We start from the raw sequence: 26,189 nt of genomic DNA on the forward strand, positions 1-26,189 counted from the left end.
CATCGTTGGAAATTGAGGCTTCTAAGAGTTAAAAGTTCAAATTACCCAACAGGAAGCAGACAGTGGAGGAGACCATACAATTGAAGGGAAGTATTTAAAGAATAACCAGAAATCTCATTTTCTAGAATTTATTAATTATGAGGCTGTCTAAAATGGGAACAGCTAGACAACATGGGCTAAATCCCCATGATTTTTAGACTTAACAGAGCTAGGATATTTATGTATGGCTAGAATACTGAGGGTCATATGACAGCCAGGGGTTAATTTGCTCCAGAAATTGCAAAGAAGAAAGCAAATAAACACTTGAGTGAACAGAACCTTAAATGAAGAAGGGGTAAAGAATGTTCTGGCTAAGACATAAATTATGGAGAATTATAGGGACTGATAAATTAGTGACATTCATTTCACAGCACTCCCAGGAGACGAAGACGCCAAAGACCACAACTTACAACCAGGAGTTTTTTGTCCATCGGGAAAGACATTAATTAACGACCCTCTCCAACCGTGTTTAAAGGGACCTTACCTTATCCGGTGCCTAACTGCAAATGGACATCTGCCCCTATGTCGCCTCCATCTACAGTGGAGATCAAAGACTTTTCAAGGATGAGAAGCTGCCGACCTGGAGACAGACAGCTATCCCAGGATGTCAACAAGGCCTGTATGCTCACAAATTGCTGCTCAAACCTTGTTCTTATATCACCTAGTTGTTATTGATTGAATGTACATAAAATGATTTTTATGTTGTTATCCTCCTTATAGTTTCCTAGTGGGAACAATATGTCTCCCAGACACCCTCCCTTATTAGATATGAAAAATTTAACTTGGGTCCCTGCTCATCTTTCCCACCTACTAGACAATGATATTCTTTTTTTCTTTTTTTTTGGACAATGATATTCTTTTTTTTTTTTGTGACAATGATATTCTGAATGAAATAGTAGAGAGCCTTAATTCAACTGGCCAAACATATCATAAGTGACAGTGGATAAAAAAAGAAAGCATATAATTAACTTAATAAAAATTAAGATAACACAGGTAAAGTGTTTTTCCGTTGCCTGTGTTAACGTAAAAATACCATTGAAACCTGTAAAGAATTTTTGTGAGTTTATTTGAGCCAAACTGTCGACATATGCCGGGAAGCAAAACCTCAACGAATTGAGATAGTGCTCCAGAGAATGGAAGGGTTACATCCGTATTTATACATGAAATTCATTGGTGACAGATTTAAGGAGGTGGGATTAAGCGAAGTGGGGAAACCTTGGTGATAGGATAAAAAGTAAAATGATGGACACATACTTAGGTGGGTGCAGGAACAATTAACATGACAAATGAAAGAATCTGCTGCATCTATCCTGGGCCCAGCACACCTGGCCGTGCCCCAGGGGCTCCAGATACAGGGAAATCACAAGTTACCCAGACATTTCCAGGGTATGTTATCATAGATGCAAAAAGACAGATAGGCTCAGTTACTGTACAGGTTGACCTTATCAGTGAAGATATCGGCTTAGACAGGGGTGGGCAAACTTTTTGACTCGAGGGCCACAATGGGTTCTTAAACTGGACCGGAGGGCCAGAACAAAAGCATGGATGGAGTGTTTGTGTGAACTAATATAAATTCAAAGTAAACATCATTACATAAAAGGGTACGGTCTTTTTTTTTTTTTAGTTTTATTCATTTCAAACTTGCCCACAGCTTGCTTAGGACGTAACTGCCCACCATAACTGCTTTTAGTTAAGGTTTAATTTCAGACCATCCTTTGTGGTTACTTTAGGTCTGCAAAACTGCCATGCAGGCCTCTCCAGAGCTTGTCAGGTCAGCATGTGGCCCCTTTCGTCCACACCTGGGATGCTTATTCCCCCCAGACCAGCCGTGGGCAAACTACGGCCCGTTTGAAATGAATAAAACTAAAAAAAAAAAAAGACCATACCCTTTTATGTAATGATGTTTACTTTGAATTTATATTAGTTCACACAAACACTCCATCCATGCTTTTGTTCCGGCCCTCCGGTCCAGTTTAAGAACCCATTGTGGCCCTCGAGTCAAAAAGTTTGCCCACCCCTGCCCCAGACCCTTCCTTGCCTAGTAGTAGACATATTCTGTTCCTAATTGGTGTTAATTGGTTTAATACTGTTGCCTTTGTTCCTGGAATGTAAATGTCACACTAGATGCAGAATACCTACTAAGACAAGCAGCAAAAAGACTTGGATCATTGTAGCTCAAAAATTATAAATGATCCAGAATATTTTTAATAAGGTTATAGAGGATCTGACTGCCTCCCATTCACCTGCATTTTATTTTGAATAATACTAATTCGACCTTGAATGCCACCTAAGGTTATGGTCTTGCCCCATCCCCAGTGGTCCACCCTGTTCAGCAAGACAAATGCTGACACTGAGACATCCTAGGAATGAGCCTTTCTAGCACCGTGGGACCTCCTTCTCCAACGAGAAGGTTGGTCATCAAGGCACCCTTTGGATTGACTTATGACCAAAAGGGGGACGTGTGGACAAAAAAGGGGCCACATACCAAACCGGACAAACTCAGGTAAGGCCTGCAGGGCAGCCTTGCAAACTCAAGAGAGACCTGGCGGATGGTCTGAAATTAAGGCTTTTTTAACTGAAAGCAGTTTATGGCCGGTAGGCACGTCCTAGGCTAGGCTCTTCCCTGACAAAGGGCAGTCCTTACGGAACGATGCCTGTCTACTTACTGCTTTTGCAGCCGCTCTAACTGCTCTGGAATGGCAGGGGAACACCCCAGGGAGCACAAACAGGGCACCAGGCAGAGACCACGCAGCCCCATTACTGCTGTTAATTGTTGACTGTTAACTCTCCCGTACCCCCGACGCAGGCAAGTATGTGTCTACCATTTTACCTTTTATCCACTCAGAGGTCTCCCCTTCCCTCCTGCTTCGCTCTCTCCACCCTCCCTAATCTGTCATCAATGAATCTCCTGTACCCCACGTACCTCTTCTTTTATTGTAATGGATAAAACGGGGTGCAAAACTGCCAGTCTCTGGAGCATGTACTATGTTAATCCCCTGAGCTTTGCTTCCCAGCATTCGTCAGTGTGGCTCAAATAAGCTCACACAAGTTCTCTATAGATTTGAATGTTTCTTTCATTAACATTGGGGCATCTTTTCAATATGAGAAAATGTTTTTTAAGTGGAACGGGGAGGGAGGGAGGGTGTGTGCACAGAGCTCCCTATAGTCTCCACGCCTTTACTCTAGCACCTGGCTCTTTAAAAAGCTCAACAGATGTTTGCTTAAAAAAAAAAAAAAAAAAAAAAAGAGCAAACTTTTTAAAGTTTCAAACAATGCGCAGCACAAAAATTTCCTTCAGAAAAATACCCAATCCTGTAGCCTGTGCGCTGCGCCGGCGCCCGCAGTGCCCTGCCCTCCCCCGACCCCGCACCCCCGCCCCGGGGCCTGAGGGCGAGCAGCGGGGACCCCAAGCTTCTGTTGGTGGGTCCATCCAGAGAGAAACATGAATGGAACAGTGGGATTCGGCCCTTTTGCACAGGACGTTTGGGAGCTGTTTACTGTAGTCTGCCTGAAATTGGGACAATACTGAGCAAGCGAGCTTCGTCAGGTGGAATCGTGAGGTTTCGCTGGCATGAGTTTGGTGCTCGGGGAGTGTGAAAGCTCGGGAGCTCTCCTGTCGGGAGGAGTAAACGAAACTGGCGACGCCCCCGCGCAAGTTCCGGGGCTAGTCAACAAGTCCCGTCGCGAGGAGGGTGGCCGCTCAGGGCGACACTGGGGGACCCTTCAGCACTAGGTGGCCGCTCAGGGCGACACTGGGGGACCCTTCAGCACTAGGTGAGTGAGCGAAGAAGCATGAGAAACTCATAACATCTACGAGGAGTGAAACTGGAGCCCCCTAAATAAAGGTGTATAAATCAAAACAAAAAAGAAAAATACCAAACTGCTGGCTGTGCTTTCTAAACGGCGCGGGAGATTGCCACGGCGAGCTTCGTTCTATCGCCCGGGCGCTGCCCGTGCCCTCGCCGCAGCAGGTCCCGCGTCAGTGTCCAACCCCGTCGGGCAGGAGCTCGGAGGGAGCTCGCGGGCAGCCTGGGTCCGGGCGTCGGGGCGGTGCAGCCGGCCGGAGGGAAGTGCCTGAGGCCCCTGCCTGCCAGCTCCCCCGCGGGGCCGTGTGCGCCCACCCGCACCTGGGACCTAACGACGCCGGAACCCGGTTTCCGGGGTGTGGGCGCAGCGGAGCATGATAGCTACCGTACCGCCCAGCCGTGAGGCCCAGCGGAGAGGCGGAAGTCGAGGGCGCAGACTCTGCTGGGGGAACTTTGCTGCGAAGGCACCTTCCTGTCCGCGACTCCGCCCCCTCCAGAGGGGCTCGGCTCGAGAATTCAAGATGGAGTCGCTGAGTCGAGCTGGGCAGGAGATGAGCTTAGCGGCTCTGAAGCAGCACGACCCCTACATCACCAGCATCGCAGACCTCACGGGCCAGGTGGCTCTGTACACCTTCTGCCCCAAGGCCAACCAGTGGGTGAGTGCCCGCAGGCCACTGGCGTCTACCGCCCGGCCACCGCCTCTTAAAGGGGCCGCGCGGACCGCCCTGGGTGGGAGGTGATGCCGGAGGCCAGGGCGGCAGAGACGAGGCCAAGGACTGGAGAACCTGACCGGCGCCCGAGGGGTGTCGGGGCCTCGGGATTGGGAAAGAGGAGCCGAAGAAATAGGCCCCAGACATCCGGGGGGAAAGCCGACCGAGGGGTGGGTTGGAAGAGGATCAGTGCCTTGGGGTCGGGTCCGGGGAGATGGGTGATCTGCCTTCTTTGCTCATGTGTTAGGGATATGAGACCGGGGAGGTCAGAAAGATACCTGCCAGATTGAGGATTATCGGTAAATTACACACACAAAATCTACGAAGCCAGCGCTCTTCCTCCCCCCTGCAACAGACATCAATAAGGGCCCCCTTCGCAGAGGTCATTTGGATCTAAAGATTAAAATCCAGTTAGTTTCCATGCTTGGAAGAGAGGTGTGGGTAAGCCCCGCTTTTACCCAACTACACTCAGTTTCCAGAGTTTGGGGAAAGACTTCAAGGCACTTTAAAGGGCTTCCATGTTAATTAAGTTCCCTTGAAGCCTTTGGAGAAGAGGGGCCGTAAAGGTGTCTCGTGCCAGCTGTGCTGCTCGTGATGCCATCCCTGAATGTTCCCATCAGACTCAATACTTTTGGGGGTTTTTTTGTTTGTTTGCACGGGAGGGGGTCCGAAAAAGTTACGTTCAGTCTGTTCACTGACTTGGTCCCTGTTTGAAGCTTCCTTCATTGCTTTAATTACATAATTTCCTGTTGTCTGGTAATTGGTCCTTCTTCATTAACTCATTCAACCACATAGGTTTTATTTACACTTAGAACAATCATCCGTAAATGTTTGGTGAATTGGATTTATAAATGACTGATGTTCACACTTCAGTAGGAAACATCCTTATGCTAACAAAACAATGAAAGATTATCATCATCGCACTTTCTTTACGATCTAATACAGGTATAAGTTATATGTAACCAGTAATTTTGTGAAAAGCGTTTGGTATTATTAAAGTTAATTCAGATGAAGGCAGTTGTCAAGATTATCTTGCTTTAGATCTTTAATTCACCTCCTTGAAGAGGAGGACATATGGGAAGCCACAAAGAACAAAATTATAGATTTTTTTTTAAAGTGTAACTGTTTTAGAAACATTGGCTTAGTTTGTAATTGTTCTGAATGGTTTTTCCTTTCTTGGCCTAATTATAAACTTGTGAAATACGGATTGCAGACAAATATTAAAGACTTGTAATAACATTTGAAAGTCAAGAAGTAAACATTCCATGGTGATATTTAAGCTAAGGCAATCAAGATGATACATATTTTTTTAAAAGAAGAAAAAATGCTGCAGATATAGGCATGTTGCTGAGTTGAACATCGCATATACATTAATATGCATCAGTAGCACAGAAAGGATGCAAAAGAAATTGCTAAAAGTAGCTGGTGGAGTGAGAGAGTTAGCTTGACCTGTTCAAAAGTGATTAATTTTAAAAAATTATCTTAAACACGAAGTATTTCTTCTCCTTTGGAATATTTGGGATTGCATTATGGGGGTAAACCTAACTGTTTAATTGTCTCTTATAGGAGAAGACTGATATAGAAGGGACCTTATTTGTATATCGAAGGTAAGTTTTTAAAAAAAGGTACATATTTTTAAATGTCATGGTAAACAATGTCACGTGAAGTGGTTCAACCCTGTTGTTCATTTGTCTTTGGAACCTTCCTGCTTGACCCTTCAAGTATTCATTCATCTCTAGCTGTGAGAGTCTCAAGTTACGTCTCGTCTTTGAGCCTTCCTGTGATTCAGAACACACAGAACTAGGACTAATTTAGGATCCTGGCAAAGTCTTAAACAGAAAACATTTTTTAATAATGAACGAGTCTTAAAACAAATGCCTTCCTCCCCACCCACCCCCACCCCTGTATTAAAAAAGATACATAGTTGAAATAAATATAAACATGTCCTTAGCTCCATAAAATCGTATAGTTGAAGATGAGTCCTGCTGCTCTGTGGTTACTAAATGAGAGATTATCTTCTGTGACTCTGGTTCTGTCCCCTTTCCCACTCTCTCCCTAAAAGTTCTGGATTGTGTACAATGTCTTTTGTAATGGGTATGTTATTTAAATATATTTTCATTGATTTTAGAGAGGAAGGGAGAGGGAAAGAGAGACAGAAACATCAATGATGAGAGAGAACCATTGATCCCATGTACTGAATCACCCTGGAATGGGAACTGAAGACATTTCTTACTGTTAGATTTGAGGCATTTTCTATCTAACTCGGGAGAACTATGGAAAGACCTGTTTGGTACAAGAAAAATCATTGTGTTGTCAGTCAAGTGATCCAGGCAGAGAGAGGTATTTAGGGAGAGTGGCAAGAGGCTCGGTGTGGCTGCAGCAGGAAGAGCAAAAGGCAAAGGAGATGAAGGGGGTGAGGGGGGACAGACATATCTCCTAAGGCCTTGTGGCCTTAATAATAAGGACTTTGGCCTTTACTCTGGGGGACTGAGCCCTTGGAAGCTTCTGAGAGGAAGAGGGTTATGATCTGACTTAAATTTTTTTGTTTACTATTGTAAATGCTAATATTGTGTAATGCGATAATATGTTCATTCTTAGAAATTGAAATAAGTAGATAACATTTCTGCAAACTGACAGTGACTATAGATTATTATTTTTCTTCTATTAAATCTAAGGTCAGCTTCACCTTACCATGGTTTTACCATTGTGAATCGATTGAATATGCACAATCTTGTTGAACCAGTGAATAAAGATTTGGAATTTCAGCTCCATGAACCATTTCTTCTGTATAGAAATGCAAGCTGTGAGTATATCTCTTTGTGGTTTTTTTAAAAATATTTTTATTGATTTCAGAGAGGAAGGGAGAGGGAGAGAGAGAAACATCAGTGATGAGAATCATTGATCGGCTGCTTCCTGCACACCCTCTACTGGGGATCGAACCCCACAACCCGGGCATGTGCCGTGACTTCCTGGTTCATGGTTGATGCTCAACCACCGAGCCACACTGGTCAGGCGAGTATGTCTGTTTTATTGCAGTTCATATATTTACAATTCAAGTTGGGTGACTTTAGTTTCTATTAGCACATTATTTTTGGAGTTTTAAGTTGTAAAAAAGTTTGGTCTATACTCTTTTATAGTTATGAATCAGTCTCAGTAAGAAAAAATCTTTTAAATTGGGCTTCTAAAATTAAAATACTTTTGTATACAATAACTTATGTTATTTTAATTAACCATACTATTTAATATAGTAGCATTACATTATATTCCCATTGTTTGAAGGTAAGTTTCACCCTTTTTTTTTTTTTTTTTTTTTTTAAGGGAGAACTTTCTAGAGTAAGACATTTTATATATGTATATTTTTTTTATTTTTTACAGAGAGGAAGGGAGAGGGATAAAGTTAGAAACATCAGTGAGAGAGAAACATCGATCAGCTCCCTCCTGAACACTCCCCAGTGGGTATGTGCCCGCAACCAAGGTACATGCCCTTGACCGGAATCCAACCTGGGACCCTTCAGTCAGCAGGCGGACACTCTATCCACTGAGCCAAACCGGTCAGGGCCCACCCTTTGTTTTTCATGTGACACTGAATTACTGGCCGCTCATGCCCCCTGAGCAATAGGACTTAGTTTGAGAGACACAGGATGGGGACAGATTGCTATTTCTGTCCACAAAGAAAGTACTATCTTTGCCCTGATCGATGTATTTTTTCAATCTGTTTGTTTAGTTGAGTGTCGGCTGGGTACGCTGGGCCAAGAGGTACTATACGTTAATGTTGATGATACAATATCCTGTGTAGGGGAGGCAGGCAGTTACTGAGACTCAGAGTTGAGTGGTAGGTACTCAGTTGGAGAGTGGGGATAATAACCCTTTTTTTTTTTGGCTTCATAGTCCAGGGTCCTTTCAGGCATTTTACAGATTCTTAATAGTGGTTGGAGATAGTCGGCAAAGCTAGAATGTTCCATTCAAGATGTAGTGTACTAAAAAGTATGCAGTGCTTGGTTTCTGTATTTCAATGTGGGTAATGAACATATGAGTGAGGACAGAAGGTTATGCTGTAATTATCATCTAAGGAAATTGCTGGAGACAAACGTTGCTTCTGACTTAAAAAGTAAAAGTTACTGTGTTGAATTTCACTTGACTCGGAGGTAACTAGAACTGGGGGGATGTCTTCAGAACAAAATATAAAAAGCTACTAGAAATTATGCATCTTTTAATTTCCTGAATGAGAAATGTCAAGGTCTATTTTGAAGCTAACAGCCCCAAATTCTTCTCCCTAACTCACTTAGATTCCATCTAAGTAAAATGGAATCTCTCTTTTTAATAAACTATTTGTCTAGGTAATTGAATTACCTCTGAGATTTTTAATTTCTATGGACATACTAGACATGCCTTTTAATACCTAATAGTTCTGATGGATTTATTTAAACGAATGTTAACAGTAGAGTTATTTCAGATGGCTGTTTTCTTTGTGCTGAAAATTCTGTTAAAGGGGAAATTCTGCAAAGGAACACATCCAATTTTAAAAAAGAGAAATTGGTTTAATTCTGCTCTTTACTACCTGAAAACTTAATTTAGCTATTGCTTCTAAGAACAGTTTGATCATTAAAATAATCAGTAGGGAAAATTATCAGAGGCCCATTGACTCAGTTACCATTCAGTATAAACCTAAAGTGAATGGTATTATATTTCTTTCACAAGTAAAGTTTCTTTTAAAGTTGAAAATGCACCTTAACACACATAAAATGGAACCATGATTAACCAAAAGTAACTAATCAGAGCTTCAGTTATCTGGAAATATTTCTATATCCATGTGTGGAAGAAAGGAAGGCAAATTATAAGAAAGCAAGCTAATGTTAGATTTTATTTTGTGAAAGTAGCAAGTAAGTGTAATCTGGGGTCAGTATAAAACGTCAATATTCTGTAACCCAGCATAGTATCAGCATCATAGGTTAATTTGTTGTAATGTTAAGACCTTAAATCATCAGTTGTGTTTACTAGAGTATTCTTGAGCAGAAAACTGCACTAATGCATTTTGTTTTAGAGATTTTCAGCTAAAGAGATTGAAACAAAGGTTTTCCTAGTTCAGTGGTTCTCAACCTTGGCTGCACATTAGAATCACCTGGGAATCTTTTTTTTTTTTAAATATATTTTATTGATTTTTTACAAATAGAGGGAGGGAGAGGGATAGAGAGTTAGAAACATCAATGAGAGAGAAACATCGATCAGCTGCCTCCTGCACACTCCTTACTGGGAATGTGCCAGCAACCAAGGTACATGTCCTTGACCGGAATCGAACCTGGGACCCTTTAGTCTGCAGGCTAATGCTCTATCCACTGAGCCAAACCAGTTAGGGCACCTGGGAATCTTTATAAAATCCTGATTTCTGGGCCTCATCCTCCGGAAATTCTGTTTCTTTGTTACTAACGTTGTGGCCCCACCCCATAACAAAGAAACAGAATTTCCGGAGGATGAGGCCCAGAAATCAGGATTTTAAAAAGATTCCCAGGTGATTCTAATGTGCAGCCAAGGTTGAGAACCACTGTCCTAGTTAAACAAAAAACTCACTTAACCAGATCATTTCATTTCCCATTTAATTGGGCTCTGAATCATCTCCTAACAGTCTTAGAGTTTCTGAAATTGCTAATTAGAAATTCAAGCACACGTCAGCTTGTTTTCAGACCAGAGAAAGGCCTGGGAAGGTCAAGTACAACACTGTGGGCATATTAGAAAGTCTAGAAAAGGAGCTTGGGGGAATATTTAAAGAAATAGCTGTAACGAGGAGAAGTGACAGGATAGCATAAAGTGATCTGAGACTGTTAAGGCCTCTCTTGAGTAGTCTATATCGTGTGTCTCATCTTAACAGTAGGTCAGCAAACTGTTGAGTTGTTCAGGGATTTGTTCTTTAAATAAAAAGTTAATTAGTGTCTGATTGTATGTATAGGTAATTACACCTGATTCTGTAGCTGCACTTCTGTTATTTTCCTGTGGGAAATACCACCAAGACACCTGACTCATTTTACTCAAGTTGCACCTTCAGATCCAGCTTCTTTCACTCAAATCAATTTTTAGATTTAATATAATAGAAAATTGAACTATAATTTTTTCTAATTCCAAATTATTTTATTTTTCTTTATTTATATAAAATGCTCACCACCACCATCATACCCCCCAGAAAAAAGGGAAAAATCTCACAAAGAAAATGCTAACCCTATTCAAGGACTTGGGTTTGGTGACTGTCTTGAATCTTTCAGAAGCAGTTTGGTTTTTTTGTTTGTTTGTTTGTTTGTTTTTATTGCTTAAAGTATTACAAAGAGTATTACATATGTCTCTTTTTTCTTCCCCCCTTGACATTCCCCTGGCCTCCCCTATTCCCCAGTGTCTTGTGTCCATTGGTTATGCTTATATGCATGCATACAAGTCCTTTGGTTGATCTCTTACCACCCCTTCCCCAACCCTCCCCGGGCTTCCTGCTGTAGTTTGACAGTCTGTTCAATGCTGCTCTGCCTCTGTGTCTATTTTGTTCATCAGTTTATAATGGTCTTTATTATCCATAAATGAGTGAGATCATGCAGTATGTTTTTATATACTGTGCAAGGGCCTTTTGGTAACCACAGGACTGCAGTGGGGCTGCATTGAGGGTTAGGAAGACTGCAGAATCTGTAGTTACTAAGCAAAAATGATATTCCAAGCACCTTATTTCTGATTACTGACTTACAGATGAGGAAACAAGTCCAAGAAAAGTTAAGAAACTTGTTCAAGTCACAGAGTTTGTAAGTGATAGAGGCAGAATTCAAATCTAGGTCTGTTGAGCTTCAAAGCCAAAGTTCTTTCTATTCCCCTGCAACAATGAAATTGCTTCATTCATCCACATCCTAGAGCAGCAGTCAGCAGCCAATGGTCCTCAGACCACTGGTGCTCCGTGAGGTGCGAAAGGTTGGCGAACGCTGTCCTAGAGCATAGCTGTCAGTAGATCTCTGATGTTAGAAACTTTCTATATCAATACTGTCCCATATAGCCACCACCAGCCACAGGTGACTGTTGGGCATTTAAAATGTGGCTAGTGCAACAAAGGAAATTTTTTTCTTTTAGTTTATTTACTTGAATCAATTTGCATTTAAATAGTCATGAGGCTCTCGACTGCCATATTGAACCGTGGAAATCTAAAGCAGGCATCCATGTTCAACCATGTCCTTTTGTTGCCATACCTGAATTGAACAAGCACTTGCGAAGCTTTGGATTAGATTTTTATGCTTCCATTTAGTCATTCCTTTTTAAAATTTATAAATGAGTTCTAGATACAAAGACTGCAGAAGATACTCCTGAGGGTGGCTTTGCCATGGTAACACTTGGCATTGGATTTAGTTTGCAGACAAGAATTCTATTCTAGGCTTTGCCATTTTACCGATAAATTACTTAAACCACTGTTGTGTCCTGGTTATCTGAAAAAGGCATCATTTATGTGAAGGTACTTTGTCAAGCACTTACAAATATAAAGTATTATAGACTCTGTGTCCATCTTGGACTCAAGCCAAATGATCTTATTAGTGGAAGGGTCATAAAGACTCTGATATTATCCAGGTTCTTTTATCACCCAGGCCCATAGTGTGCTTCTTCCCATCCCTTTGGACCTGCACCATGACAAGCTGAGACTCTGCTTGTCTTTACAGATAATCTTTTCAGGTGTTGTAGGGACCATTACTAGACAGCCTGAGGTATGACAAGTTGAAAATATAAATATGTCTTAATGAATACAAATATAAAATATATTTTGTTATATAATATAAATATTTATGTTATATGATATAAAATATAAACAAAAATGGGAAATCTTAGGACAAATTTTTTTAAACTCTCAGAAGAAGCATTTCAATTACAGTAGACATACACTATTATATTAGTCTCATATGATCAGACAGTAGGTAACTTATGAAATGATCACCCCAATAAGTCTAGTACCCATCTGAATGGTATTCATTTTTGTCAGAATACTGGAACACAACAGCCTCCTGGCGAAAACTTTATATTTTAGTAAATGTTTTAATCTCCTTAAAAAAACATTGATGAGAGTTCTTATCTATGATTAGTTTAAAAAACAACATAGTTCCTTTGCTGTGTGAACATGTGCATTACTACCAACCTGCTGATCTGTGTTCATTTACGAACAGTCCATACTACCTGGATTATAAAATCATTCTTTGTAGACTCTGAACGTCTAGGAGTTCTATGGCATAAGTATGTCAAGGAAAATATCCTTCAACTTCTGTCCAGCAATAGCATGACAGAAACTCTTCCTACAAACATTTAGAAATATTGTATAAAATATTAAATATATAGTTTAGCCAAAAAGGAAGTAGCGGACATTGCAGTGGGCTAGCATCAAAGTGAAGGCTGAAAGCTAGGCTGGAAAGCCTGTGGCCTGACACTGGCTGCCAGCTGTTAGGGGTGTTTGGAGATGGGGAGCTTTACTTAATACAAGGACTCCGTTATGATTATATGGGATCAGAAGACAAGACCTTGAGTCCTAACGAGGGGCAGAGTTGGAGCTGAGACCCACATACCAGCCTATAGCCAGGTCCCCTAATAAGTTACATAATAATAAATTAGAAAGAAATTGGCCCATCAATCTAGAGAAATGACAGGCAGGTTTATATCTCAGTCTGGGCTGTGAGTTAGAGGGCACATGTCTCCCCTAAAAATAGTAACCATGAGACTCCTCTCATTCAGATTTGGAGTTAAGTTATATCATTCATTTGGTGTAATTTCTTACCCAGGCCAAAAAATTAACATACAATTAACCCTTAACTGGTGATTATTCTAGAACACCTGGCCAAAGCCAATGCAAAACCCTTCTGGAAGGACACATCCTTAACCCAAATTGCCAAGAGGTCTCATTGATAAGTTTCACGATCCAAAGTTACTACTAAATGTATAAGGAAATAATTCACAGTCAGTGAGAGGTAGGGTACAACAAACAACAGGATTGGCCGACCCTTCCCAAAAACTTTAGTTATTGAAATGATCGGCCCTGGCCAGTGTGGCTCAATTAGTTAGAGCATTGTCCCATATATCAAAAGGCTATGGGTTCAATCTCCAGTCAGGGTGCATACGGGAGGCAACTGATCAATATTTTTCTCTCACATTGATGTTTTCTCTCTCTACCTTCCTCTCTCTCTAAAATCAATGAAATGATCAGATAGAGCAGTGGTTCTCAACCTGTGGGTCGCGACCCCTTTGGGGGTCGAACGACCCTTTCACAGGGGTCGCCTAAGACCATCAGAAAACACAAATATAATTACATATTTTTTTTGTGATTAATCACTATGCTTTAATTATGTTCAATTTGTAACAATGAAAATACATCCTGCATATCAGATATTTACATTACGATTCATAACAGTAGCAAAATTACAGTTATGAAGTAGCCACGAAAATAATTTTATGGTTGAGGGTCACCACAACATGAGGAACTGTATTAAAGGGTTGCGGCATTAGGAAGGTTGAGAGCTACTGAGATAGACTTTAATGTCAGGTGTGGATTATAAAGTAAAATGACAGGTATATGTAAAAAATAACCAAGTAGAACTTCTAGAAATTAAATTTTTAATTATTGAAATAAATTCTCTACCTGGACTCAACAATTGGAAAGAATATTGGGAAATTGGAGACATTGGAGGGTAGTATCCAGAATGCATCCCACAGTAGGAAAGAAACGAAAAATTTGATAGAGAAAATAGAATTGTAAAGTCTACAGATGACAGAGAAGAATTTCAGAATGATAAACTCTAGAGAGAGGTAGTATTTGAAGAGTTTGAGAATTTTTCAGAATCTATGAAAGATACAAATTTCAGTTGTAGGCAGTAGAGTAAGTCCCCAAGCATAATAAATAGAAATAAATACAAACCTGAGCACATGGTAAATCATCAAAGGCAGACAGCAGCAACCAAAGGCTGCCTGAGGTTGATTATTTACAAAGAGCAACCCCTAGACAGTCTATTTAGTTGCAGCTACTGAGTTTGGCAGGCAAAGGAATAATATTTTCAGAGTATTGAGGCGGGGGAAGATCAACCAGCAATTTAGTAATTCAAGAGAACAAAATGGCCTTGGCTGGTTAGCTCAAGGTTGGTTAAGAGCATCACCCTGATATACCAAGCAAGCTTGAAGGTTCAATCCCTGGTCAGACCACATGCAATTAATCAGTTAACCAATTAATGCATAAATAAGTGGAACAAAAAAATCGGTGTTTCTCTCCTCAGAAAAATTTTATTTAAAAAAATAAAGGGAGAGAACAAAATAAAGACTTTTTTCAACAAAACAGAACTTCTGTCTCCAACAGACCCTGCAGAAGTCACTTCTAAAGCAGTGCTGTCTACAGTGATGACGAACCTTTTGAGCTTGGCATGTCAGCATTTTGAAAAACTCTAACTCTGGTGCTGTGTCACAGATAGAAATTTTTTGATATTTGCAACCATAGTAAAACAAAGACTTATATTTTTGATATTTATTTTATATATTTAAATGCCATTTAACAAAGAAAAATCAACCAAAAAAATGAGTTCGCGTGTCACCTCTGACACGCGTGTCATAGGCTCGCCATCACTGGTCTAGTAGGTAGCATTTACTCACATGTTGCTATTGGGCATTTGAAATGTGCCTAGTGGAACTGAATTTGTAATTGTATATAATTTAAATTGAATGGTGCAGTTATAAAGACTATAGTTTTAAAGTAAAAAAGCTGAGCACAGGAATAAGAAATGAAATTTAAGAAACTAATGAGCAATGAGAAGGAAATAAGTCAAAATAAACAGTAACTGTATACAGCAATAAAATCACTAGGTTGAATCGAGGTAGTATAAAGGTGAAGCAAAAATACTAGATAGCAGCAGCATAAAAGCTGTTCAAATCTAAAGCATCCCAAGTCTGAAGTGAGATAAATTGATTAATCATAGACTTTTAAATCAAGCTGTGTGTGTTCAAATGATTCAGGGTAGCCACTGCATAATAAAAATAGGATGTCTTGACTTTTTTTTTTTTTAATATATTTTATTGACTTTTTACAGAGAGGAAGGGAGAGGGATAGAGAGTTAGAAACATCGATCAGCTGCCTCCTGCACACCCCCTACTGGGGATGTGCCCGCAACCAAGGTACATGCCCTTGACCGGAATTGAACCTGGTACCTTTCAGTCCGCAGGCCGACGCTCTATCCACTGAGCCACACCGGTTGGGGCAGATGTCTTGACTTTTAAACCAGTACAAACCCAGATTGGAAAAAAGTAAATAGAAGCCATGGGAAATAGCCCAAAATAAAATGGCTAAGATAAATGAATCAGTTATTAGAACAAATGTTAAGTGAACTAAACCTACGAGTTAAAAGACATTGGATAAAGATACAGAATTTGCCCTGGCCAGTTTGGCTCAGTGGATAGAGCATCAGCCTGCGAACTGAGGGGTCCCAGGTTCGATTCTGACCAAGGGCACATGCCAGGGTTGCAGGCTCAATCCCCGAGTAAGGGGCTTGCAGGAGATGGCCATTCGGTGGTTCTCTCTCATCATTGATGTTTCTATCTCTCTACCCCCTCCCTTTCTCTCTGAAATCAATAAAAAAAGTATTTTTTAAAAAACAGAATTTGCCATTTGTACCACTTTCAAAAATCTTAAAACTCGAAAACCTGGAAAAGCTGAAAGGCGAGGGATAAAATGAGGGATGTCAGATAACTGTTAACCAACCAAGCATGGCTGATGTAGCTGTGGTAATCATGATAGATTCTAAAATAAAACATCAGGGATAAAATTTACCACATAATGGTAACAGGAGTAAATTACCTAGAAGATAAAACAATTTCAAACTAATATGTGCCTAGTGTATGTCAGAAATACATATGGAATATTAAAAATATATAATTATAGTTGGGGATTTTAACAGGCCACCTTAGTAATTGACAGATAAAGTAGACAACTCAGTAAGGTTATAGTATATTTAAACAGTACAGTTAAGCTTGATCTAATGGACATATATAGAATCCTGCTTCCAGGAATTCAAGAATGTGCATTTTATTCCAAGTACATATTAGAATTTTATAAAAATTACTACATGTAGGCCACCCAGCCCAAGAAGTTAGAGAGGAAAAAGAAAAATCTGAGTTAAGTTGAAGGAAAACATAGATGAGTAGAAATTAGTGGAAAATGTAGAAATTTCAATAGAAAGAATCGGCAAAATATTTTTTAAAAACTTCCTGGCCCTGATCGGGTAGCTCAGTTGGTTAGAGCATTGTCCCATATGCCAAGGTTGTGAGTTTGATCCTTGGTCAGGGCACATATAAGAGCATAAATAAGTAGATAACAAGTCGATGGTTCTCTCTCTTAAAATCAATAAATTAAATAAAATAAACTCTCCCCTATAACATGATTGATCTAACAGCAACAAAAAGAGTGAGGGAGGCATACAAGGCAGTATTAGGAATTTTACATATTGCAACTAAAGGTAGAAAACACCTGTGTTTTTTTTAAAAAAAAAAACCACTATGAAGAAATTTTTTCTGAAAGTTTAAAATTAGATTACATGGACAGTTTCCTGGGAAAACCAGTGTAGTAAAACTTACTCAGGAATAAATAGATCTGAATGGAGTCATGAACAAAAAAATTATTGGGTCAGTAGTTTAAAATCTCTCCCATCATAACGATAAAATGCTGAGAGGAATGTTCTGTTTAGTAAATGGTATTAGGACAGTTAGTTCTCCATATAGAGGCCAGCCTCTGAAAAAGCAGATATAGAATCTGTACATTTCTGACCTTATCATAGGACATGTGTCTCCACAGACCACTTTTCTGCAGTGAAGAAATGATACTTCTACTTTACACTATTCTTCAGCATTTGGTGAGCACCTGCTATAAGCAACATACCTCACTAGTATGTTCCTCTGGGAAGGTGCTTTCCCCCAAGACCAGTGTCAGGAGTCTCTTGATTTCCATTTCTGTGGGCTCCTTTCAGAATGAAAGTGGTGACCTGGAATCTGTGCGTATGTAGTATCTACTTACGACTTTATTATGAAATGCCCCAAGAATATTTTTGTAAAGTGGATTCTGAGCAATTTTTTTAAAATCCAAAATTCAGTGTTTGAATTAATAAAAAAATAAAAGCAAGTAAATTTGGTCTTTCTGTTACAACTAAAGAGTTTACAATATAACTTGCTTAATTGAAAATATTAAGATAGAGGTTGTTGGTACCGTTAAGCTCTGCAAAATCAATTCTGTCATTTAATGATTTTCTTTGCAAAAACTATTTCAGTATTGTCTTTTACTTTGCTTTTAAACAAACAAGATGATTATAACTGTTGTGTAATTAAAAAAATTTTTTTTTAAGGAGAGAGAGAGAGGAACATCAATTTGCTGTTCTACTTATTTATGCATTTTTTGGTTGATTCTTGTATGTCCCCTGACCCAGGATCAAACCCACAACTTTGGCATATCAGGACAATGCTCTAACCAACGGGCCTACCCAGCCAGGGAGGAAATCTGTAACTTGCTGTGATCAATTAATTCTAGATACCACTGCACTCAGACCAGCCTTAAAGAATTTTATTTGTCCTTTGGTTCTATTGTATTTTCTTAAAAAATTATCAGCAGAAGTCATAAAACTGGTTAAAAGTTTCAGTGTCAAATTCTGCCTTTCTGGTAAGGGTCAGGATTCTTAATGAAATATGCTACTGTATTAATCCCAGTGCTATGCTTATTCTTAAAACAACCCAATTAATTAAGATCTGTGATTTGAGAATTTTTCATTGTAAATTTGAATGATTAGGCTAGTAATAATGAAAATCTGATCCACCAGAGAGACAAGGACAACTCTTCATGTTTCTTCAACCCAACACCTAAGGCATGGATCACCCACTGAATGCCACTTTTTGTATTTTAAAATGTTTTCAATAATCCAGAAGTACTTTTGGGAAAATGAACAAAGTATGTTGCTTAACCTGCTTAACAACAACAGAAAATCACCATAGCAAGAACAATTGAAAATAAAAATATTACTGCTTTTTAATATTTTTAAGAACTTACCTCCAAAAGCCTGTGAGAAGTACCCCTTAGTTTCCGCTTCACTTACAACTTTTCCTTTATATCGGCAATCAGTCTCTTGATACAGAGCATTTTTAATTAAAATTAGATCACTAGCAAAAGCAGGGAGATTCATTTCCATAGTGTTGAAAATGCAGCTGCCAAATGGAAAGTTTTAGTAGAAGAAATACTGTAGTGTGTGCCTTTTTTTTTTCTCTGCTTGTCCTTTCTCAGTTCAAGGGTAAGACTCAGAACAGTAGAGATGATAGGTGGCTGTTGGCATTAGGCAGGGATCTTCAGACTTAAAGCACAGTGCAGGAAATTTCCTTGCAAGAGAATTTTTATAATTTGTCAAGTCAAAAAATGTGAGTTCTACCTCCAAACTGAAAGAAATTTATAAACAGTTTTAAAAGTTCCCCAGTTCGTTCTTTATGATCTTTGACTTCAGCACAGGGCTTGTTCCTGAGCCTGAGGAAAGGCAGGCCGTCTTCCACCCTCAGCCGCAGCTCTGCTTGTGGTGGGTATGACTCTGTAATCAGTGAAGGGAAAGGAGCTGTGGCAACTGCATTAGTCTGGCCTTCTGGGCCAAGATAAGGAAAGCGCCTTGCTGTTGCCACATTTGTAGATTGAAGAGGTAAAAACACCATGGAAATGAAGAGACTTAGACTCCCAGGTTGACCTGCTGCACCGTTAGGTCAGACATTTCAGAAATCGGTATTGCTCTATGTCTGCTATAGGCCGCTGCTTAGTGTGCATGCAGAGCCTCCACCAGGGGCCTTCTGTTAACTTTGTGAGTCCATCAACGTTTTAGAATTTCCCAAGCAGATTCTTTCTTTTCATTGTGCCTCATAATTACTGGCTTTTTTCCTCCCCTAAGGTAGTGTTGTCAGGTAAAAAGCAATTTTAAAAAAAATTGTGGTGTTACCTTAATTGTAAAGATTTTAAAAAGTTAGCCCTAACCCAGTGGTCGGCAAGCTGCGGCTCGCGAGCCACATGCGGCTCTGTGGCCCCTTGAGTGTGGCTCTTCCACAAAATACCGACTTCTGCGCATGGGCCACGAAGTTTCAATCACACTGTACATGCGCACCCCCACGTGGTATTTTGTGGAAGAGCCACACTCAAGGGGCCACAGAGCCACATGTGGCTCGCGAGCCGCTGTTTGCCAACCACTGCCCTAACCGGTTTGGCTCAGTGCATAGAGCATCAGCCTGCGGACTCAAGGGTCTCAGGTTCAATTCCAGGCAAGGGCATGTACCTTGGTTGTGGGCATATCCCCAGTAGGGGGTGTGCAGGAGGCAGCTGATCGATGTTTCTCTTTCATCGATGTTTCTAACTCTATCGCTCTCCCTTCCTCTCTGTAAAAAATCAATAAAATATATTTAAAAAATGAAAATAAAAAAGTTAACTATGCTGCACCATTTATCTCTAATACTAGAAGCTCCATGCATGAAATTCGTGCACAGGTAGGGTCCCTAGGCCTGGCCAGCAATCAGGGCCAATTGGGGCCTTCCTTTGTTCTGCACTGCCCCCTGGTAATCAGCGCACATTATAGCAAGTGGTTGAACTCCTGGCCGGTCGAACTCCCGAGGGGACAATTTGCATATTAGCCTTTTATTATATAGGATTTTCTCTTTAAGAACTCACAAAGGAAAGCAACAATTACTTGATGCTAAGTGGCAGAAATGTGTTCTTAATATGTATGTGCATAGGTTTTCACTTGTGTTTACATAGTGAATTTCATTGTGGAGGTAAAATTGAAACACAGAGTAATTCTAGTCCAAGAAGATTTGAAGCCGCTCTGGAGCTGGCCAGATAAGCCTGCAGACTGAGCACATGAGCGTCGGTACCCTGCAGGATCCAGGCAGGTCTGAGCTACGCACAGAGTCACTGCTTCCATGCATGCTCAGCTTTTTCTTTTTTTCTTTTCTTTTTTTATTAAAAGGAGACATAGGATAAGCATTTGCTACCAATATTTAAAAGTTTGGGTATTTTACACACACACATACATACCCCTACACTTCGGTTTCTATCTTTTCTTCTTGTGACAAAATGGCATGTATAGTCGCACAGCACCTGCATTCCTGTAAATACTAATAGCCAGAGCTCTGGCAAAGGCTGCCCATCACAGCCTCATGGATCCCAGCCCCTGAGGTTTCTTACACCCCTCTCTGTGGGCATTTACCTTACAACCCTGGTTTGGTTGATCTCTTGGTAAATTGACAGGAAAATGTGTAGAAGAGAAGTTAGGGAAAGGAGAGAAAAGAAGTCCTCCCTTTTCCTACACCACTGTCTAACCTAACTGTTTTCCAAGGCCCAGGAAATAGGAACTCAACTCCATGGAGGCCAAGAGCCATACTTCCCACCCTTTTTTGTCCCTTGTGACACATAAAAATGAGTATATTTGAGTGGGACACCAGAGTGAATAGACTACCAGTGGTGGTTGGATGGCTCCAACATTTGGGTACATCCATTATCACTTGTAGCGTTCACTTAGGGGACACTCTCCTGATTTAGGGAGTGGCAAGTACTGTGTGGCAATAATGGCAGTAAATCTGGATAGAGATAAAATCCTCATGTGATTCACTGTTTTATTTGGGTTTGCCTATCATTTAAGAATAAAAGTTTGCCCTAACTGGTTTGGCTCAGTGGATAGAGCATCAGCCTGTGGACTGAAGGGTCCCAGGTTCGATTCCGGCCAAGGGCATGTACCTTGGTTGCGGACACATCCCAGTAGGGGGTGTGCAGGAGGCAGCTGATCTATGTTTCTAACTATCCCTCTCCCTTCCTCTCTATAAAAAACTGAATAAAATATATATATTTTTAAAAGACCCTATAAAAAAATGAATAAAGGTTTATCCCTGGCCAGTTTTGCTCAGTGGATAGAGCGTCGGCCTGCGAACTGAAGGGTTCCAGGTTCAATTCTGGCCAAGGGCACATGCCTGGGTTGCAGGCTCAATCCCCAGTACAGAGTGTGCAGAAGGCAGCCAAGCAATGATTCTCTCTCATCATTGGTATTTCTCTCCCTCTCCCTTCCTCTCTCAAATCAAGAAATATTTTTTTAAATGAATAAAAGTTTATAAATATAAATAGGAGTTATCAGTTGTGATATTCTTAGGTTTATTTTCTTATCCCTAAAAATGTTCAGTGGTTTCTTCATGTGTCTGGATCCTAAACTGAGTTTATATTAACAGGGACTGTGGAAGCAGTATTGCCGGTAAATATTTTCTAACTTGATTTGATTTAGAGAGGGGTACCAAATTTCAAAATAATAAACTAAAGAGTTTGCAGAATAGCATTTTTAAATTACCTGGCCCAAGTCTTTAATCAGTGTTCAGTAAATAGATATTTGCAATTTAAATATTTTAAAGTGGGCTCTATCTTCACCACGTTAGTATGTGTTTTTTTAAAATGGGTGTTCTTTTGGCCAAAAGGAGTAAGCTACTAAGGTCATTGAAGCACACTTACCAGCCTTTCTTATAGATAGACTAGAGGCCTGCTGCACGAAACTCATGCACTGGGGGGCGGGGTCCCCAGCCTGGCCTGTGCCCTCTCATAATGCGGGAGCCCCGCGATCGATCTCACCAAAGAGGTAGGCCCTGCCCACCCATCCGGGGCTTCTTGATGGATTGCCCCAAAGAGGTAGGCCGGAGCTGCCCCTGGAATCCCCACAAGGAGCTGCCATGACTCACCTCCATGCTGTGCACACAGCGTCAAGTCCCCGCCCACCCGTGTGCGCACGCAGCCTCCTAGTGATGGATTGTTACAGAGTGAGGGCGTGACAACCACATAGGCTTTTATTAGTATAGATATACGGCCTCTCCTTGCCTGCCTGCTTGCCACCTGCCACAGTCTCCTGTATGTGTGTGTGTGTTCTTACCCTCACCTCAGAGCCTTTCTTCCCCAACCTTTTGATGTTGATGTGGAACCACCAGGCTTATTCCTGTCTTAAATGATCTGTCAAGGCAGTGGTATTTGATGTTTCGCTCCCCAGGGCAGGCTTGTGTTTATATAATCTGTCCCAATCTTATACTGTTTTTATAATCAGAAGGGTCTTCCTTATGTCTAGAGTAAATGGTTCTGGCTGTGTTCAGAGTCCATTTTCTTGTTTTTGTTTCCTTGTAGGGGGTTTTGGTCAGTATCATCTTTAGAAATTTTGTTGCTTTGAACTCCTTTGCCAAAAAGCTTTATCAAACCCCCTTTTCTGCTTGGCACCATACTGAGAAAATCTCCAGCTTCCTCAAATCCTTTTAGAAAGTAAGTCAAAACTAAATAATAAATGAATCAAAAAGACAGCATGAGAGTGATTCCCAGCTCTGTTTCTGTGACATTTTACAGGATCGCTAGAAGTCTCAAGGGATTTTATAAAGGCTCCAAATTAATTTGGATTTTTTTTTACCTTGTGTATGCCATATAACACTCCCGATGAGCAGCAGAGTGAAGGATCACCTGAAATCACACCAGGCTGCTGGATCTTTAAACAGGCTCTCTAGGAAAATGGAAACCTTGCCTCACAGCTTTTAAAAATTTCTCAATATTAAATAATCCAGATACTTTTCATCTTTGTCAGTTTTATTTTTCACACTTTCAAAAGAAAAGGAAACATTTAATTTTGGATATTCTTTCTGTACCTTGCTATTTTTCATGGAAGTACAAGCTAAAGGTAATTAATTACATGTCCTGTCACACTTCCTAACTCTTCAGTGATTTGCCTGTGCAGCATGACTTACCGGGGACAGCTGTTAACACCATGATATATGGTGGGTGTTCAATAATTAGTTTGCTCTTATCTTGAGAAAAGCCATTTGTAATACAGCATGCCATTATTATTTGCCATAGCAAAGTAGTACTATATTGCCAATTCCCTAAATCCTCTGTGATATAGTTAATCAAGGGAAATTATTTCAGGTGAATTGTTGACAGAATATATTGGGCCTTCCAGTGTAACTTCTCTTGGAAGAATACTCAGCTTTGGTTTGGAGACAATGTCCTCCGCGGTTTTAGTTATCTGGCGAACTTGTCTGTCTGTCCTCACTGGTGACAGTGACAGGCTTAGTGGCAGGTCTTTGGGCCTTCTTGCCAGTTGCATGCACTGAGCAGTTGATATGTTGGCAGACAGAACTGATTCTTGGATGCTTGTCTGAACCTCCACAGGTCTGCTTTTGGCAGAATCGAGTGTGACTGTTATCCTTTACCCATTAAGCTATCATTATGGCTTCCTTATCTTTATTTCTTCAGCAAACATGCCTTTGAAAGTGGTTGGCTCTTTCTGGCAGTTTACTTGATAATGTACAAGAGCGGAAGGCATGTGTCTTATTTCTAAATTATAGTGTATTTCTTCAAAGGAAAAGGGTAGACCTAAGTGAAGATTTGTCATAAGTTGACAGCTCTGATAGATTTATTTTGATTAGTAATATGGAATTCTTTCCTAAGATTTTGGTTTACAATCTCCTATGAAAACATATTTAAATGCCTCTGCTTAGCTAAAAAAAAAAAAAAACCCTCACAAAAAACGAGTTCCTCTTTGAGCCTGATGTATTGCATACCATCAACTTTTTCTCATCACTATTAATTGTATGGATGTGTGCATTAGAGGAAAACTGGAATCATTTGTAGTTTGGATGTTCTTTAGCCAAGGTTGGAGGAGACATATTTAAAGAAAGGTAGGTGCCTGTGATTGCCATTTATGGAGTCTTTTCAAAGCCCAATCTGATTTACTCTATGTTGGAGCAGTCTTTAGCTGCTAAGAACATAGATAATACTTAATAATTATCTCCTCTGTGACAAGGCTGTTTCTGTGCTCCTCTATTGGGCTGTCAAAGCTAAATTTAATCTATTGACTTACATCATGTAAAATATTTAAAAATTACTTATTATTCATTGGATGTGATTCTGTTTGAAGCATCAGTAGTGTTTTAAAGTTCTGTGAACAGAAGAAGGACTATGAAAGTAGGGTCCAAACAGCAGCCTCAGCTGCCTCATGGTAGCATGCAGTCACCTGCAGGACACATAGCCAGACATGGGGTCAGACAATTTAGGACAGTTTTAGTGTAACTGGGGTTTCCCTGCAAAAGAAGCCTCCTTGTGAACAGGGTAGGAAAAAAATTCCCGTTTGTGCTCTTGATTCATTAAAATGATGCCATTCACTCACTCTGTATATCAATAATGTTTTAATTCACTCTACAATGACAATACAAAAATCCAGTTAAATTTTTATTTTCATTAAAAAGGGAATTTTTCAAGTTATGATTGGCCATGAAGTCTTGTAGAGAAATATAATTACCTTAATCCAGGGTAAAACAAAATTCATTATTAAAATAGCTTTATTAACGGTGGCTTTCTAAATTGTAGTATCTAACTTACTCAATTATTTATATTTCTTTTATGTGTTGCTTTAATCTTCAAGCATAATTGAAGCTCATTACTGTTTTAATTCTATAAAAAATTATTTAAACTAATGAGGTAGTAGATATGTAGCTGCGTGACTGCTGGTCTAGGACTGAGAAAACCTGAATTCTAGTTCTGAGACTGTTTTTCTCTGATTTTATTAATGAGTCATTTAGTCCTTCCGTGAGCCTGTTTTCCATCAATAAAAGTACATCATGAGACTTCTGATACAAAGAAAATCGCATAGACTTGTTTCCCTTTGCTTTTCCTTGTAATGTATAAAGTTCAGAAATAACATAAGAGACAGTCAGAACTCTGAAAGGTGGAAAAAAGAAGTCTGTCTGGTGTAGGACCTAAAACTGACAGAAACAGCAGCAGGGTGTCTTACACCCTCCCACCCGACAGAATAAGGGGACTTAGGCCTGGTGTTTCTTGCCCTCCATCCAGCCTAGCAACAGGTAGGCTCATTCTTCCCCTAAATCTAATGGGAGTCCTGCCAACGATAGTGGATGAGCCCAGCAAAACTGGCAGAAAAGATTGGAAGCCCTAATAATACTAAGTGGCCACCAGGACAGTGCTTTTTCTGCCTTCCATGAAGGGAAGGTGGGTACCCGGAAGAGTCACGGAACAACCAGCCTGGCCTGGGAAGCAGTCTTCATCTGTGAAGGTCAGAGGCTCCCCTTCTCCCAGAGGCACACGGGGGGCCTAACCATGGGAAAACCCCTCCCCCTCTAGCAACACTGGCTGAGAACCTACTAAATTCATACCTCAAGAAACTAGAAAAAGAAGAGCAAAATAAACTCAAAGCATAAAAACTAAGGGAGAATAAAGATGACAGCAGAAATCAATGAAATTGAAAATAGAGAAAAAACAAATCAATGAAACAAAAGCTTTTATTTTTTACAAAGTCAATAAAGTTAAGACTTTGTTAAGACTAACCAAAAACAAACACACACACCCACAAAAGACAAATTACCAGCTTCAGGATTGAAATAGAAGATATTACTGCAGATCTTCCAGACTTTAAAAGATTAAGAGAATGCTATGAATAACTTTACACTCCTAAACTTGACACCTTAGAAGAAATGGACCAATTCCTTGTAAACCACAAACTACAAAATGCAACCAAGATAAAATAGATAACATGAATAGTCCTATAGCCATTAAAGAAATTGAATTCATAATTTTAAGGCCCATGAA

General features: G+C 40.2%; 1 protein-coding gene across 4 annotated transcripts in view; it reads left to right on the plus strand.

The window, feature by feature from the left end:
* Window positions 1-4,226: 4,226 nt before the first annotated feature.
* DCP1A (decapping mRNA 1A) overlaps window positions 4,227-26,189 on the plus strand; it is a 50,620-nt gene continuing 28,657 nt past the window's right edge. Inside the window, exons 1-4 of one of the 4 annotated variants that reach the window (XM_036331900.1) lie at window positions 4,366-4,501; window positions 5,351-5,500; window positions 6,122-6,162; window positions 7,231-7,358. In XM_036331900.1, coding sequence (XP_036187793.1) covers window positions 7,277-7,358 — 82 coding nt within the window. In that variant the 5' untranslated portion in view covers window positions 4,366-4,501; window positions 5,351-5,500; window positions 6,122-6,162; window positions 7,231-7,276. Of the gene's footprint in view, window positions 4,502-5,350; window positions 5,501-6,121; window positions 6,163-7,230; window positions 7,359-26,189 lie in introns of all 4 variants that reach the window. The other 3 variants (XM_036331901.1, XM_036331902.1, XM_036331899.1) reach the window with 3 other exon arrangements.

Source organism: Myotis myotis, unplaced genomic scaffold, assembly GCF_014108235.1.
Source record: "Myotis myotis isolate mMyoMyo1 unplaced genomic scaffold, mMyoMyo1.p scaffold_m19_p_13, whole genome shotgun sequence".
Classification (NCBI taxonomy): domain Eukaryota; kingdom Metazoa; phylum Chordata; class Mammalia; order Chiroptera; family Vespertilionidae; genus Myotis; species Myotis myotis.